General features: G+C 41.2%; 1 protein-coding gene and 1 long non-coding RNA gene across 2 annotated transcripts; both read left to right on the top strand.

Moving 5' to 3' along the window:
• The first annotated feature begins 7917 nt into the window (after positions 1 to 7917).
• Positions 7918 to 9905, top strand: eve1 (even-skipped-like1). Its single transcript, XM_062532770.1, has 3 exons — positions 7918 to 8088; positions 8354 to 8598; positions 8917 to 9905. Exons 1-3 carry the CDS (start codon positions 8073 to 8075, stop codon positions 9385 to 9387), a joined length of 732 nt encoding a protein of 243 aa, XP_062388754.1. The 5' UTR covers positions 7918 to 8072; the 3' UTR covers positions 9388 to 9905.
• A 3904-nt stretch (positions 9906 to 13809) lies between these two features.
• Positions 13810 to 16134, top strand: LOC134076223 (uncharacterized). The gene is made up of 6 exons (XR_009938569.1): positions 13810 to 13898; positions 14714 to 14810; positions 14939 to 15038; positions 15260 to 15339; positions 15460 to 15591; positions 15823 to 16134. It is a non-coding gene; the product is annotated as an uncharacterized LOC134076223 (long non-coding RNA).
• The last annotated feature ends 2380 nt before the right edge of the window (positions 16135 to 18514 follow it).

Raw genomic sequence — 18514 nt, 5'->3', positions numbered from 1 at the left:
ATCAAGTTTGTCATCTACAAATGGCTACTTCCATTTCTCAGGTTGCTGCCTTCTCAAAATGACTGAGTCTTGTCAGTCACAGTAGTGCAGGGGTGCTGCCCCCTATCTGTTGCTTGCCCTTGATTGTCCACTGTTACCTTTGCCCCATATAACAGCAGAGTCCTCAGAAGATCAGATCTGAATGCAGTATGGATGCAACCAATCTGTGTTAGACAGATTCAGATCCAGATTCAGTCTAAATCTATTCCACTGAGATACTGTCAGAGAGAACAGTCACTTATCACCATATCCTAACCTATTGCACCATATCCTAACCATGCATGTATGCAAGACATGTGGATGTCAAATTCTTATCTGTCTATGTGCCCGAGATACACTAAATAGTCTATTGACCGTAGGCTCAATGGCACTTAATATATCTGCTATGTTTATATTTATGCTAAAAAAATGTGCCTAGTTGCGAGAGGAGGTACACCATCCCCTGGTGAAAAGGAATCTGAATACATCGCCATACAAAATATCCTGCGGGCATGATGTATTTGGGTTGTACATTCTGAAGGTCAAAGTGAGAGCAATAGAATTCAGCAAGGGGCAAAATCTAAGCTAATAAGTATTCAATCAATGGTGTGGTCGGTGTGGCAGTGACACATACTTGGACACGCTGCATCTTTCGCTGCTCTTTCCCTCGTCAGTGCGTCACTCCCTCCTTGGTCTGTCAGGATACTGGAATGCTTCTTTGAAAGAGGGCTCGCGGACACAATTAAGTTCCATCTGGATCTGAAGCCCTGAAATAATAATTAAAAATAAACCAAACATCTTTACGTCATTCAAACAGTGTCAGGAGTGGCACTAATTAGCCTACACACAAATGACATTTGTAATATGCAGCATTGAATGAGGATCATCCGTTTGGCAGGAAGGACGTCATCCCAAGCTGTATGCAAGAGCATTAAAAACAGAGGATGCAAATAGGCTCAATTATACTGCTGGTCGCATTACTACATGCACAGCACCATCAGTCTGTATCCTTCGGATAAGGTTGATTGTCATCTTACAGTGTTCACCAGAATATTCCAAATCACATGCAAATGCATTCTTTATCTGGGTTCAACGCATATAAAAATACACAGATGAGGTGACAAAGAATTATGTGTACTAATGTAGAAAATATTATTTATCCCACAGGCACATTCTGAGGATTATGAGAACTGTAATTGTGTTAAACATCCAATTTGCAGTGAGCAAAACCAGACTTATTTCTACATAGGGCCAGAAGGTTCCTGTTGTGCTCACAAACATTGAAAGCTCACTTTGGACTTAATAAGGATTTGGAATACATTTGTACACTGAACGTTTTGCTAGTGTGTGGGCTGAAGAGCAATAAAGACTATGAGAACTATAAAGAAAACAGAAACAAAAACAAATCCTCACGATTGCCTTAAAGAACGATTATTTTTTAAAAATAAAACACGATGAACGAGATCAGACTACAACCAAAGGATGATAATCCTGTGGCTGAAAGAACAAACATGGAACGGAAAAGCATGCTGCAGACAATCCCGCGGTATGCCACATGTGGTTGTTATTAATTAGAGTAGGTATCAATTAAATGTAAACACCTTTACTAGTGAAATTGAAATGGCAAAATTGATTAAACAGAACAGAAAATAGCCAGAGCGACGCATGATTCAGTCATAGGCGTATGGGTATTCAAAAGGTGTGTCTGTATGACAATACTGTATTTCCATGTCATGGAAGTGCAGACATTAATACTGAAATGAGGTAAACTTGTGAGGTAGGCTAAACATCACCGGGCCAGGTATAGAAATACGGAATACTGACTTAAAGCCACCTAAGCAGCGCCTTTATTTCGTACATCACGACAGTGGGCAGTTACGTTGATACCGATGGCTCGTGTATAAAAGCGTATTTGTAATGTGATCCATAATGTATAGCTGACCATTTGGAAACATGTGTGCCAATACTGATGAAATCATTTAATATCACGTGAGAAAGGAGCATACTGTTTTGCACAATTCCAATTCCTATAGCCTACAAGTTCGGTATTGAACACCTAATTTTGGTTTCAGTTGTGCGCTTGTGTACGTATATATTGTATCAAAGTCACATATAATATGATATGATAACGTCTCTGATAAAGTCTCTGACAAAGGTAATCGGTACAATATCAGGGACACAGGAGTGAACCAGTCGGTCATTCTGCTGACAGGATATTACAGGCGTCCTCTGATAGAATCATACACTTCTGTTAATTACAATTGAAGGTGAATGATAATTGGTTATTCATAGTGTAGACGAGTAATGAGATCTGTAATTTGTAAAAGGGGTTCTAGTAACAAGACATCCAACGTCCTGGCAGTATAATTCAATTCGATTTGCATGTTGAACCTGGTCTCTTAATTGTTAATTAACATAATTCTCTGCTCCATTCTTCTTTTAAAGGAAGTTGAGCTCAGTATCAATTTGCGTAAAGGCGCGGCTTGTCTTTTTGCGCTAAGTTGCGCAGCAAAAATAAACAACAACGCTATCTTCATGGGAAAAACAAACAATTCAAAATGGGTCTTGAATTTAAACAACGAATTACACCCATACAGTAAGGCTATGCTCAGTATTGGCATACGACTAACGCATAGATTGCAGTCCACCTTATAAACAACGTTTTGTGACTCAAAAAATATCCCATAGGTTCAGTGAAAGCCTTGGATACGTTTCTGGAGTGCCTCTCAGTAAATACCAGATATACTTTCATCTTCTTTTTATAATGCCAGCTTGTATTAGAGCTTTCCATAACTTTTGGTTTGGAGGGGAAAACGTGCCTTTGTTCCATAAACCAAACTTTATGAACACAGCATAGTGAGTCTGGGCAGGTAGCAAAACCATTACCTGTAATCTAATCGCCCCATTAAAGGCGTGGCGCACCACTTACCTGCTGTTCATTCTGTGTATTTGGAACGTAGTCGAATCAGTTATCATTAAAAGAGTGCTGAAACTTCATATTTCTAAATGTTTTCCCGACAATACCGCCGCAAAATGTCCCACAGCCAGCATAACATCAGTATAGGAAAATGCAAGGAGCGCAGTGTCTGGCTCAATGGTCTTTGTCAGGAACTATTTTTGTTACATACAAGGAAACAATGTTGGTGACCTAACACATTATCCTCGTGTATTTTAAAATGTATGAGAATGCGTCAAAACTAACGTTTTCTGAAAGATGATTATCTGACTTTCTGACATTTCATTCATGACAGGGAATTATAAATTCATCTAATTGAACCATAATGGGGCGATGCTTCAAATAAATATGTCCTATTTCATAAATAAGGATGTTGCCTACTTGAAAAGGTACAGTGTCTTGTCAAAAACAATGGCGCAGATGAAATGAGACAGATGGAAACATATGAATATCAATGGTTTGGTCAGGTTCCATATCATAACAGCAATTTAAGTCAGAGACTTCACAATTTTAAAAGAGTTGAAGGTCAGTTAATTAGATCTCCCAAATATTGTAAATGCTTGACACCAGCCACCATGTTAGATGCGGACGTACATTTTCAACCATTTCAACCAACATTATTTCGTGATGAAGTTGAAATAGGCAAATATTGTCTCAGTGCCGTGTTGCCATGGGTTAATCTGTAGTTTTGCATTGGTGATTTGACAGGTTGCCTGAGGAAAATATACTAAGATGACTTTGCGTCGTGGTGATATAACGGTCTTTCCTTATTTTCTTTGTAAGCTTCCACGTTTACCCTACTTCATGCGTATAATCTTGGGAATTTCATTGCACCTCTAATTGACTTAAACTAGGTGGCAGTTGCAATGGTGAGCCAAATGTAACAGGAAAGGAAAACAGGTGATGTCAGCCATTCCAGTATGTCACGTTGGGCCTTGTGTCCTATGTGGAAGAACCATGCCACTATCCAGAAACTAACATGCGCGCGCGCACGCACACACTCGTACGCAAACACATCTGGTCGAGCTCAGACAGCAAGGGGTATGGATGTTTGCCAAGCGCTGTTAAATTAACAAACTACAGTTGCAGTCAAGGGAGAACGATTGGACTCAGATCAAGAATCTCTTGCCACTCTCCCGACTCCCAATGCGGCCGCCTTCTCTCTCAGTGGCACGAGAACCTCAAACTATTCTGTAACATCACGTTGCCATGCCATTTGATCCAGCACCGATACAACTGTTCGTGGACACTCAAAGGTGCCTCACCACGCATGCGTCATCCTGCGGTTACTGCATACCTGTTATCCTGACTCTGCTCCCTTAGAACCATAATAATAACCATAACAGAAGATGCATTACTGTATTAAAATGAATAGTGGATTTGTTTGATTGATTTATAATATTGCAACATCCAAAACAAATCACTAAACATGTGTGTCAAACAAGAATTCACATTCCAATATTTTATTTAAAACTCTTCATATTATTATATCACAGATAGAGGACAGTTGGTCCATACAGATCTAATATGCAAAACCAATTCATGCAATTAAATAAATGGACTATGGTCTTACAAGACTTGGTAAAATTAAGCTGAACCATTTAACCTCTTAAATATGCGCAACTTCAGTAATAAGTTGAACATTTGTCACATCTCCTTGTGGCCTTCCATTCGTGCAATTCGCAAAAAGGAGTTTAACCGGCACGAAATATTGTCATTAATAAAATAGGCTATAGGTCATTAATAAAATAGCCTAAAGAACCAGGTATGTCCCACATCTTGGTTTCATTCATGACATTAAATGGGATAAACGTAATTGCCGATCTAATTTTATTTTCTCATTTTCAAAAAATGCTGAAACACGCCTAGTGTTCGGCCATCCTTGTAATATTTCTAACATAGGAAATGGACCTTCATTAAATGTTTGCATTCGTTGCATATCTTATCCTCATTCTGTAATCCCTTGATGAGCCATTCATTTCCTGGTTTAACATACAATGTGATCTGTGATGTCAATGTATTATTGACCCCTTAATAAGCCACTAACACCTTTTCTGTCGGTTTGACAAGTTCGCAGATGGGGAGAGGGTGACGTCACATTTCCGCAGGTAAGAGAAGGCGTAGCCTAGGCTACATGCGCCTGCAGTGGCATCCCTTGTCACCAAGTCAGGGCACAGCTGTCCCATGTCAAGACAGCATAGGCCGATATCAACTATACATGCAGCAGCGTTCAGCGCCAGCTTTGACATGTTTGATTAGTATAAAGTTCAATGTCACTGAGATCTAAATAAAGCGCAGGGGACCCTTCCAAAGTTTCCATGAAACGGGGACTTTAACATAAGAAAAACATGATTTTAGTTTATTTATGGATCACGTCGTCGTCGCAAAATGGATAATGCTTTTGTTTATAACCATTTATCTATGCGGTAAATGGCAATGGGTCTCACTTGACCAGTGTAAAACAGTTTCGTCACTTTTTTGTAGACTATTATGCTTATGACACGTTTTTATGTATTGGGCTCAGGGATACTTCCAAAACAAAATGTAAACTTTGCTTAAAGATAGAATCCACCATCATCATCTACAGAAAGTCCTACACTTCATCTTTAACGAAGTTCTTGAGTAGGCTCTCTGTTTTTGTGAGCTATGAGTAAAGCCGTTTAATTGCATTTCTAAATCCATAAAAACAAACGTATTAAACTTTATTTTCAAATGATCCAAAAGTTTGACTTTCAGCAACAGGAAATGTAATACGAGTGTTTAAAGTTATGGATCGCAATCAAAGCGTGTCGGTGAATTAATTTGGCCATTTTATTTTTTATTTTCCCAGAATAAGCTATTTTTTCCATTCCGAACTCTCATTGAGAGACATGCATATATTCTTCTGGCTTCTGCTTTATTTGCAACCCGATTGCACCATTGTCACTGGCCCCACTTTTGTCACCCGTTCTCTTATTTCAGTCTGCTCGGAGCCTGTCGCCAACTGAAACCTGTGATCAAAGCAACAAGGACCGCCACTGTATAACAATGCAAACAGACATGTTATCAGAAAACAAGCCATCTCTCTACTCCCAGCGCCGGGCAGCTAGAGTCGCTGCCTTGTCTGGGATGCGGAGCAGACCTGTCCGCGTTTTATAGACACTGCGCAAGATCTGTCTCCATCCAGGGACGGACACTCGGATGCGACGTTTATTGGCAAAGGTCGAGACAAAGCGGCGCAGGGGTTCGGTAGTTTTGCCCCTTGGCTTTCCCCCGAGCCCTATACTTTGGACTCCTTTAGTTTACAATTTGTTAAATGATCAATTGACACTTCCTATCCAATCACAGCTAAATGACACGCTGATGCGCAATTTTAGTAGCCTAAAATCACAAACTGCAAGCTCTCATTGCAACAGTTACGGCCGTCTTTCTCGAAGGTCACTTGTCAAAGCGCTCATTGAAATCAAGATTATCCCTTGTGCAATTCACAAGGTAAACACAAAACAAATACGATTGTTGACTATATTGGTTAGTCCTAGTTCTCTAACATCTTAAACGCTCGTGATGGGATCATTGTCAGTGTTAAATCAATTTAAGTTGATAACCAACTATAGGCTGATCCCCACTGCTCAGAGACGCAGACACCCATTTTCAGGTGCACAGCCGGGCGTGGCCGTTCCTTCACGGTCTGTGGTTGCGCAGCCAAAGCATTATGTCTCCTGATAATGACCAGACATAGTGGACGTGTTAATTTGGGAGGGGGTGCTAGATAAGAAGTTGCGGCACTCAAATTCGTTAAGCACAACCACAGACAGACTGTCACCCACACGCTCTCCCCATCTCACGTTCGTTCGCGCTCTCTCTCTCCCTCTCTCTCTCTCTCTCTCTGTCTCTCTCTCTCACACACACTCACACACACACACGGTTGGGTCCAATATAATACCCATACCTATACGCCCACATTCTCGTATCGTTATAGCCTTCTTCACACAGGGCTGATTCGTGGGATGGTGCAAAATTAACGTCCATCCAGTTTTCAAACCCGTTTGACATAGACTACTTAGGTACTAATCGTATGTCATTTTGCTGTTTAATGTAGGTCTACTGTGGGCTAATGTAGCATCTCCAACAGGTAACCAGGTCACAGTGACAATCATGGGGCGAATATCTCCTTCAGTCTCCTTCTGACAGCAATCATGTAGCCTCTGGGTGATCAAAGAGTTACTAAGTCATGTAATCATGTTGACATTATCGTCAATATGTTCAGGGGCCTCTTTATCTAAAGGCTACAGGTAAGCGAACCGTAACGTGAGGATATTAATTATCTGGCTAATAACAATACGTTTCACTTCAATAATTCAAACGACCGTGGCAAGATGCGTGTTGTTACGGTTCGTTAAAACGTAACAAATACCCTGATTGTAGCAGTAGGCTACAAAGAAAGGCATATTACACCCATCACATCATTCATACTACGGAGCCAATCAAATATCTTCATTCTGGATTGGTGGTCATGGGCTAAAATTAAGACGAGGCTACTGTTTCATAAACAAAAAATGAGAATGAGTTCACTATTAGCCTGGAATCTTCGCCTTTGTAGATGCAATCTCTACACAGGGACGTCCTCTACTACTAGGCCTGCCATTTACGAACATTAGGATTCTAATGATTGACTTCCAAAAATACAAACATCAAACGACGCAAAACAATGCGGGTTGGTCTATCTCGCCGGGGAGGCCTCTGTGACAGTGAGCAAAGGGAGGTCGATCTTAATTCTCCATAACAAAAGTACAAAGGCAATTCGGAGACCAAAGACAATTTAACACCTCCTTCGCCCTGTACGCGACCAGGCGGCGCCGTGGCGGATAGACCAGACCGTGTCTCTCATTAGAAAAGATGGGACGACCTGGAAGATATAAAAGACAGGAGAGGAGAGGGAGGGGGTTCAAACAGTGGCTACAAAACAACACACCCTACTCCATAAACTAACTTCTTTGAGTGAGGTTAGCGGCGCGGTGAAGGAGTAACTTTGGCCTTGTCAGCTGCAGTCGGATGCGTGGTGATTTGGGATTCTGAGTCGTTTGGATTAATATTTCCAGCATTCAACGAACGTCAAATTATGCACAGCAATACGTGTGAGTAGCTTTATATCCATCCCCACCTTAAATATGTTTCGAACGTAATGTGTACACAAAATCCACATGGTAACTGGAATCGCAAAACGATACTAGCCTCGTCAAAACGTGGAGGAACCCTGTTTTCGAATGTCAAGGTGTCATGTTGTTATTGCGCGGAAATGCATGGATTTGTGGCTGTTTTTATACGTTTGACTTGTGTGTTAGACATGAAACTTCTGCATCGAGCTCTTATAACTTATCATTTCTCTCTTGCCTTTTGTAGTAACCGAAGGCCGTGAATCACCGGCTGCTTCACACGCCAATCCAGACAGCGACCAGGGGGAAGAGGACACAAGCCCTCGCAGTGCTCTTTTCAGTGGAGTTGATCAGAGTCGCAGGCACCGGACTGCCTTCACGCGAGAGCAGCTCTCCCGCCTGGAGCAGGAGTACTGCAAGGAGAGCTACGTATCTCGGCCAAGGAGATGCGAGCTGGCGGCAGCCCTCAACCTTCCGGAGACAACCATTAAGGTGAGTGTAGTGCGCATGTGCAAACTTGGGATAGGGAGCTTTTTCGCTTTCTAATCTAGTGGCTGAGGGGTGTTCTACAAATAAATTGCACCAATGTACAATACATCACCAGTGTGAAATATTTACAGATTTGCTCGATGCTGTTAATCAGTTTTGTTTAATGTAATGGCAAATATACCTATAAACCAATTAGTTTAAAAAGACAGCAGATATTTGCAGAATTAAAACATCTTGTCTGGAGGTCTTGATTCAAGTGCACTTTGACCAGCCCTGCATCCCTGAACTCAGTCTGATTCCTGTTTCTGTTATCTGTTCCAGGTTTGGTTCCAGAACCGACGCATGAAGGACAAGAGGCAGAGACACAGTCTGAGCTGGCCTCACCCTCTGGACCCGAACCTCTGTGCTCTCATGGTGAGCCAGGCTAGCGCCGGCCTGCCCTACTCCCTACTCCCACACCTCCCGCTGCCCCTCTACCCACACCTGGGGCTGGCGCCCACCTCCTCCCCGCTGCCAGGGCACTTCGCCCCTCCCCTCAGGCACCTGGACCCCCTCCGGCTCTCGCAGGCCCCTTACCCCAGACTAGGAGGACTGCCGCCAGCGACCCTGTACACCCCCAGCCACGCAATGCACCATCCCACCGCCTGCCCCTGTCCCCACTGTCTGCACTGGGGAACAGACCAACTATTCAAGGTCCGAGGGGTAACCCCTCTGGGCCTGACACCAGCCAGCAGCCCCAAAGTTTCAGTGGTGACTATGGACCATAGGGAAGAGGTGCCCATGCCCAGATGATGTGTAATCAGAGGGTGAGCATCTCTGTCTTTTGCAACGCACAATCATTTAGGACAGAGAGGTCATTTGTGAAGGAGAGCGTGCAAAACTGGATTGTTTCTACTACAATGTTACACTTCTGTTTTGTGTGCTTGCTACATTCTCTGCAGGCTGAGAATCAATTCTACAGGAATTATTTAAGATTTTAATATAGACACTACAAGCGTAGCACAATCAAGCCAACCATGGGACGTACCATTTGGTAGCAATATCTCTCAATACACTGGTTTTGTCTGTACTGGGGGTTGTTTATTTGTTTACAAAGTGAAACTGAATCATTAAAATTAGCTGCATTAATACTGACATATAGGAAGGTATGTAGCATGTGCCTACATAGAATTACTTGAGAAAGTTCCTTGGTTGCTCTGCAGAATTTTCTATCTTAAAGATTATTTTATTATGCCTGCACCAATTGTGTGTTTTCAAATGTGAAAATGTGTTGTACATAAACCAAAACATGTGTATTAATAAATATTTATGAAATATTTCAATATTCTGGTTGCTTCTTTAAATTACATAAATTACGACTGACTCACTTAGCTGCACCCATAGTATATATTTTTATAGGTGACTAAAGTGACACAGAAGTAGAACAAAGATAGGATTGTCTGACTTCATGGCTAAATGTCATATTCATCATGTTGAGTTTGACTGTGTGCATGAGGTCGTTAGATGCATCCAGACTACAAACCGCACAGTCCCTCATTACAATGCTGCTCCCTGATGGCATGGGAGGACTCTAATTAAGAGGACTATAAACAGAGTCTGGCCATGTCCCGCTGTCTGCTGAAATGGGCAACAAACGCAAATTATGCCAGGAGACAAAACATGGACAGGTGCGCATCAGGTGCCGTTGTAGGCATAAGCGTTTGGTCGTGCTCCTTCTCCATCATCTCCTAGTCTGTATCCATCTCTCCATCCCTCCCACAATCTCTCTCTCTTTCTCTCTTTCTCTCTTTCTCTCTTTCTCTCTCTTGCTCTCTCTCTCTCTCTCTTACTCACACACACACACACTTACTCAAATACCCTTTACCTAACTGTTTGTCCCTGATAGGATCAGTAGACACATAGCTGGGTCTGTGAGCCTACGGGAGACAGCAGAAGTCACTGGTTAACCCAGCCCAGCTCCAGATGGAGACAACAGATACGGGACCCATGAGCAATGTTTAACCATTCCATAAAAAGCCATCCATTTCCATCTTCCTCGCCAAAACAGTGTTGAAAACCCACACGCCTTCTCAAAGCTTTGTGTCTGTTCAGCAGAAAGCAGTTAAGTATCCCAATTTCTCAAGCTATATTTCTTGTCTTGAAATGGATTGTCAAACACTTCTGGTGGATTAAAGAATAGCTGAAACTTTAACAGCGCTTGTTGGCTCAGCTGCTCTTAAACACAAGCTCAATGTTACTTGCTTGCTACAGTGCTATGTGTTTGTGCATGTCTTCTGTTATTTTTGAAACGTCATTTGCATGTTTGTGCTCCAACTGCTTGCATCCGCATAAAAGACCTGCAAATGTGTGTAAATGGATTATTCTCAATGTGCTATTGTTAAAATAAGCATCTGGGATTTGCTTTCGACAGAATATTTAGAAACTACTGTTTTAGCTTGGCGTACTGACTTACAACGTATTATTGATCAAATACCCCAATGAGACAGAGATGAATGATTTCTTCTATATAATTACCCCAACCTGTTTTTATGTGATTAAAGAGCAGTGTGCCTGTGGTCAGGTGTGCTGCTGCATTACACTTCACACACCTGTTCAGGTGTTTAACAGACATCAGGTGCACACAGGCAGGCTAGACATGCATGAAACTGTGACTGTGACCGAAACCCGACTCTGACAACCAGAATCTCTTATCCCTGTTCCACTGCCACTAAGCATCTAAGCACAACCTGTACCCTATATATTGCAAAGTTGACTCTACAATTAGATCACCGTTCACCACTATCTATAATGCAATACCATAGACATGAATATGTATTGCAGTTTGCACTGCAGATTCATATACAGCACTGACAATCCATCACTATCACTTCTGCTGAGATTCACAAGAGCAGAGTGGTCCTTGGGGTAAATGAGGGAATGGTCCAGCCACTGCGGTTGCATCTTCTGTGATGCAAATTATCTCCTGCCCAACAGTCTGCAAGCCGCCATAACCCAAACAGGTGACCAGTATCATAAAAGAAGCCAGGAAGGTAGGACCTGACTGTAAAATGGGGGGTAGGGGGGTTGGGGAGAGAAGGAGGGAAGCATCAGAGGGTGGAGGGGCAGGGTGGAAGAGAGAGAAAAGGAGGGAAGGACAGAGAGAGAGAGAGAGAGAGAGAGAGAGAGAGAGAGAGAGAGAGGGGGGGCATGAGCAAGAGGATTGAATGAGACAAGGCAGAAAAAAGGAACGCCCTCTCTACCAGAATTCTGGGAAACTGGAATGAGGTCTCGGGGAATGGTGGGAAGCTGGTGGACAGAGCAGGACAGTAAAATCCTCGTCATTGTCCAGAGGACGCCACTGTGTGATGTTTACAGCTTCCTGCTGGAGCACTGCTGCTGGTGGTAGAACCGCCAGGCTCTCGGGGGGGAACAAGCTTCACATCATCTGCACACACACTCCGAGCGTCTGCCTTTCTGTCTGACCAGACCACTGGGACCACACCGCACCACACCAAACAAAAGTCAAAGGCTCCATGTTCCCTTTCAACTCTACTGTGACATGTTCATCACATGTACAGCTCCTAGGAAGATGTAAAACAGTGGTTTCAGGCCCCTGCAGGACACACTAGACAGCACTAGCAAGAGACATCAAGGGCACTCACAGGCTTGAGTTCCACAAGAGCACAGCACACAGGCAGACATGCTTTTTTCTACATGCGAATGTATCCAGAGAAGAGTTGCCACGGTCACTTTAGATTAGTCTTTGTTGTTTGTATACAGTAATCATACACGTTATATTAACGTAAAATGAACCTCATATACTCATTCAATTTAATGTAGAGCTAATTTCACTGCACTTCATTGTACTCTGCACAATTACAATAAAGTTGAATCTAATCTAATGTAATCTAATGTAGCTGTGGTGTCAGTCTCTAACACATGGCTTTCCAGTTGATATTCTATTCTGTTAAAGAACATGCTAGTTTCTGTGTGGTCGTGCAGACAGCTGATACAGAGGATCCCCCAGATGAGCTCAGAATAGCAGACTAGCTTCATCCTCAGACTCAAAGGAGAGGGGAATTCCATCTGAATCCAGCCTCTCCACCAGCCAGCACACACACCCTTTATACACACACACACACACCTACACACATGCATGCATCGTGCGCACACACACACACACACCGTTTATGCACACACGCACACTCACATTCACACACACACACACACACACACGCGCGCACACGCACAAACACACACACCCCTCCCCCACACACTCGGGCTGTTGTAGCCACTCACACTGGCTCCATCTACTGTACTGTGCTTTACAACTGCTGAAGCCGCAGTGACATAGACAGATGTGCTGTGTTTTATAGCTTTCTTGCACACTGGCAGAGTAGTTCTGTTGGACTGAACTGCATACAAGCTGGTAACAAAAAAAAATCGGTACAGTGTGGAATGGATGTTACAGGATTACTGATAATTTTCACTTGTTGAGCATTTTTTCTTCATAATGGTCGACTAGTCATTATCTGGCACAGTGCTGGTGCTAACATCACTGCTAGTGCTAGCTGTTGGCAGTGGGTATTTACTCTTTAGAAGCTTAGATCCAAATAGCAATAACAAAGGTGTTGGTATTTCTCTACAGCTGTACAAAACTTGCATGTCACTGTGGAACAGGGCTCATTTTTGGTGAAGTAGATTTAGATTATATTAGATTCAACTTTATTGTCATTGTGCAGAGCACAAAGTACAAAGACATTGAAGTGAGGTTTGCACTAAAGTGCAAAAAAGCAGAAAAGTGCAACATGATATGCAAAGTGTAGACAGGTGGTGCATACAGTAGGCTACATGATATATAGTGCAGTGTAGACGGTATACAGTTGGTTTCCAGTAATATAAATTAAATATAAATATGTGATTCACAGTTTATAACTGTAAGCTTCTGTAAACCAACCAAAGTACTTCCATAGATAGAATGACTAGACCGTTTAGCCATTAGCCATTTTGTCCACAGCTTGCTTACTGCTACACTGTTAAATATTACTGTGATTTCACAATACCTTACGGTATTATTTCACAGTAAATTACTGTACTCAAACATTTACTGTAAAATCACAGTAGCTCTATCACATTACAGCACCTTGTTGTGAAATTTGAATTGCACTTGAACCGCACAGCATTGTGGGGCGATTTCTAACGTTCACCCCTCCCACCCGCACCTGCCACCCTCAACTGAATTTTCAACTCAGCCGTCCACCAGTGACTTAAATCATCACTTTTCTGCATGTGTAAGCTGTACAAACTCTGCCATCATATCCAAGGTAAGAAGTACAGTGCTTTTGTATGTTATTTAGAAACGGGAATTTATTTTTTAAAAATATATTGGTGTTATATGTTTACCAAAACCTGTTGTGTTAGAAGTGGCTGGCTAGCCATTAGCTAGCGAGCTAAGAATCGCTAACATTTGCAGAGTTAGCTTTTTCAATAGCTAACTTCACGATTATGTGCAATATCTGGAATGGTAGTTAATATCATATCCAACAATACGTCTGTGTAAGATGTCGTTGTGAATGTAGTTTTAGTTTGAATGAAATATCAGGCGCAAGTAACGTTTACGTTAGCTATCTTTAAAGTGGCTGATTGTAGCCATGCAGGCTAACATTAAGTTAACATTGCAGACACAGATGAGAGTTGTTAACGTTACTTTCCTAACTAACGTGACTTTTAAGAATCGTCATGGGACATAGGCTTAGGTAGATAACTTAATTTAAATTTGATATACAGTAGTGCCGATACAAAGGGAAAGAGGACCAGTAAAACTAATGAATGTAGTAATTTATCTCCCACCTTAACCTTAACTAAACTGCAGTTTAGTATGGCCATTGTCATTAACAGACGTGTCAAGTATGTGAATGGGGGTATGATGCACTTTAGGTTGTGAAGGGTAGTGTTTGGCTTCATGTTCTTCATTTCATAGCCCTTATTTATCCCTTGTTTGATATACATAATCTGCGCCGAACTATGTGTTTATTTAAAATGCATATGAGTGTAGTAGTGCTTCAGTGATGATCTTTTTATCTTCTGTGTGTTTTGCAACTTATTAATCTTAGTCTCCCTCTGTTCCCTCTGTTTGCAGACATTGCATTGTGAGGACTGGTGCCCTGGGAACACTGAGCGCATTCTCGAAAATTCCAAATTTGTGCCACTTCCATACGAAGACAGCCCAGAATAATGTAGGTCCGGCCCTGCACACATTCACATACAAAAAATTTACAGAATTACATATAGCATTATGATGTGTGCATTTATTTGTACGTTTATCTCCTCTCTTCCTTGTCTGTTTGTTGTTATGATTGTGTAGTGGGCTCCATCAACCATCCCGGGTAAAGTCGGTCTGTCCTGATTGCACTACTTGCTAATTGATGACGTCTAGAAGCCATAGCTGCTTCCCTCAACGTGGCGTAAGTGTTAATGTGTTTTGAATGTATTTATTGGTACCATTGTGATCTACTGTGAATGAATGCAGCTACTTAAAATACTATACTCTTGAAATATCCATGTTTACCATTGTGTTGGTGGTAATGTAAAGTGTTGTGAATATCTGCCAAACTGATCATATTCATTATTTCAAGTGTATTGTATAGAATGCATACTTATGTTAAATCCTATCTTTTATTGACAGAGCCCTCACAAATAAACTGATACCAGGAATTAACATACAGTAGATGGTGATGGTGGTGGTGGCAAGGGTGCCTTCACAAGGTAATTATAATATCTGTTTGTACATTTCATTGACTTGTCTTACTTATTTTTTAATGCTTCATTTTTTTAATCTTGCTCAACAATGACAAGGTGTATGACAATTGCTGTTTTATTTTTTAGGTGCCATGTCACAATCTCAGTGTGGAGCCAAAGGCTGCTATCGCAAGTCAGATGGGGGACGATCGATGTAAGGCATCAGAAAGGTGGTGTACGTACAAAGGCTGGAGCTTCTGGAGACAGTGTTGCACTTAGGTATGATATCACACAGATATACTATTGCTCAGAACTGTGGGGTCACTTTGAATTATCCTTCCTATCAAAAGAAAAGCACCCGACATCTGCATTACTTATACTGTAACTATTGCATCTGACTTATAGGTTGCTAATGTGGGTATTTTTTTTTTATTTGTCACAAAAGATTACTAGTTTGAGTAGTTTGTATTAGTTATATTCATGGGCAGGGCCTATTGTACTCTTTTACAGATACTTGATTTACTGCCGAAGGTACCATCAGAGCACCACCCTACCCCTGCAGGACCAGAAGAGGACGGACAGGGGGCCAACATTTTTTAACACTCTGACCATGGACTATTTAAACCATTGAGGTAACGCAGACGTCTGATCCCACTTGGCTAAAACAGAAGACTGAGGAGGAGTTTCTTTCCTCATGCCATTCGCATCCTGAGCACACATACTACATTACATGGACTTGCCATACTGCACTTACACACTGCACTATTTACCCCCTGACTCATTCCGTGTCAAATCAGACAAGGTTATGCTGCACCGTCTCAGGCCTGGGGTGCGTTTCCCGATAACGATGGATAGACACTCTTACGAGGGTTTTCTACGATTCATCTTAAGATCGATCGTTAGGATTTGCCGACTGTTTCCCGAACATGCTCGTAGCGTGAACGCGCGTGCACTGCTCTTACGATGCTCTTAAGGGAGCTGTCCACAATAAAAGTTCTGAAATATCCCCTAATTTGATGGTGATGTCAGGTGACTGCACGTCATAGCTAAGCCACCGTCTGAACTTCGGATCTATACATTAATTAACATCAATACGAAAATAGAAAACCTTTGACATCTGCATGTAAGCATTCCAATTAGCCTAGGCCATATACCACACGCATACATACTTTTGTATTATTTAACATTAGATTGTTGCCCCGTTTTTATGTTTGTTGGAAGATATGTATAATGTATATTAGGCTTCGGCTAGCTTACTCCTACATCGTTTATGCGAGTTCTTTGCTAACCTACTTGTGAGAGCACGGTGTGCTGCCTGTGCAATAATGTTTCGTGTCACTTAGGCAGACGTTTGAATAAAGAGGTTGATAAGAAAATGAGGAAATGTGTAGGCTTAAATAACATAGCCTATAGGCTTAGATTTTGACGCAGAACAGACTATTGTCACATATTCCTTTCTCTGTTTTTATCTCATAAGCCTAATAAAGTACATAAATAAATAAAAGGCTACACAAAAAGATAATGGCAAACTTTTCTGGCAACGTCTCCTTTCATAACTTGTAGGCTATTCTTGTCCGGTTTTAATAACATTATGTCCATTGAATGAATGCTATTTTGCACGCTAAAATCTGAATCATCACAAGTAAATTTACAATAAAGAATGGTAACGTAAGTTGGATCATTATATTCTTAGTTGTAATCCCCCTGCATATCCTGCTGGTGACTCCACTGAGGCATAGCGTTACGACGCTCTTAGGCAGTAACGAGAACTCTGGATCACTCGTAGATCTACGAGTGTTTTCACGATGCTCTTAAGCTACGATGGTTTCGGGAAACAGTCGGCAAATCTTAAGACGGTCGTAAGAGGGACTTTACGATCATCGTAGGCTTACGATGCTTTCGGGAAACGCACCCCTGTACAATATTTTTTTGTTCAATCCTATGTCTTCATATTATAATGTTTGTATGGCCTGCTCAATGATTTTCATTGAAAAGTGTTCATTAAAAGTTCAAATGGTATTTTCTTTGTTGTTGCTTTTATTGACCAGATCCAAAACATGTTGGTATAGGTCAGGTAAATCACTAATCAAATGTTCAAATGTACAATATTGTTCACTAATTCACAGCAAATTGCTGGCTACTGAGTTGCATTACTTTTACAGTAAAAATGAAAATATACAGTATGGTATTGTGATTATACACAACATGATACTGTAAATTTACTCCAAATTGCTGGCTACTAAATTGCATGACTTTTACAGTAAAAATTAAAATGTACAGTATGGTATTGTGATTATACACAACATGATGCTGTAAATTCACAGCAAATTGCTGGCTACTGAGTTGCATGACTTTTACAGTAAAACATGAAATTCACAGTAATTTACTGTGAGATAGTACCGGTAAATTACTGTGAAAGTCATGCAATTAGTAGCCAGCAATTTACAGTAAATTCACAGTGAAACATTTTACAGTGTACGTACAGCATCCACCAGTGATTTTTAATAGTTGAGTAGTCGACGATTTGACTAGTAACCCCTAGTGTGAACATGCTCATCAGAGTCTGTGCCCTAGCCTATAGGCCTATAGGCCATCACAGACTCCTTGACTGTAATGAATTGTGATCGGGGTGGGCAGCAATTATGTACATTTACTTGAATACTGTAATTTTCTAGTATCTTTACTTTACTTGAGTTTTACTGTAACGTTCTGGAAACTTGTGACTTTTACTCCACTTCATTTGAATGGCAAACACCATGCTTTTGACTCCTCTACCTCTAACAATGAAGCACTCATTACTTGGAAACATAGCTTTGAAGTGATTTTTAATAGAATAAGGCAATAGACCATATTCAAGTTCATACTTTCTTCATTTCGCTGATAGTTCAATTTGAACTTGGCATTAGTGAAGACAGACAACATGATAACATTTCTTTACCAGAACAATCATGATCATGGTGAAATTTAAATGAAACAGACAATCACCTGAAATTCACCTTCTAGCTACATCTTAACATTAAATAAACTACTCAACTGAGTTATCCTGTTTTGCATTTGGCTGTGAAAATAAATGGATTTGTGAATAGAGATTATGAACAGGAATTTAAAGTGCATTTTTGCATCCTAAGTTTTGTTTAAACAGTAACAAAGTTATGAAATCAAAATGTAAACAAAATAAGCATTACATGAAATAAATTACCTG

This window comes from Sardina pilchardus, chromosome 3 (genome assembly GCF_963854185.1).
Source record: "Sardina pilchardus chromosome 3, fSarPil1.1, whole genome shotgun sequence".
NCBI lineage: Eukaryota > Metazoa > Chordata > Actinopteri > Clupeiformes > Clupeidae > Sardina > Sardina pilchardus.
The sequence above is the reverse complement of the archived record's forward strand: the minus strand, read 5'-3'. Positions and strand labels throughout refer to the sequence as shown.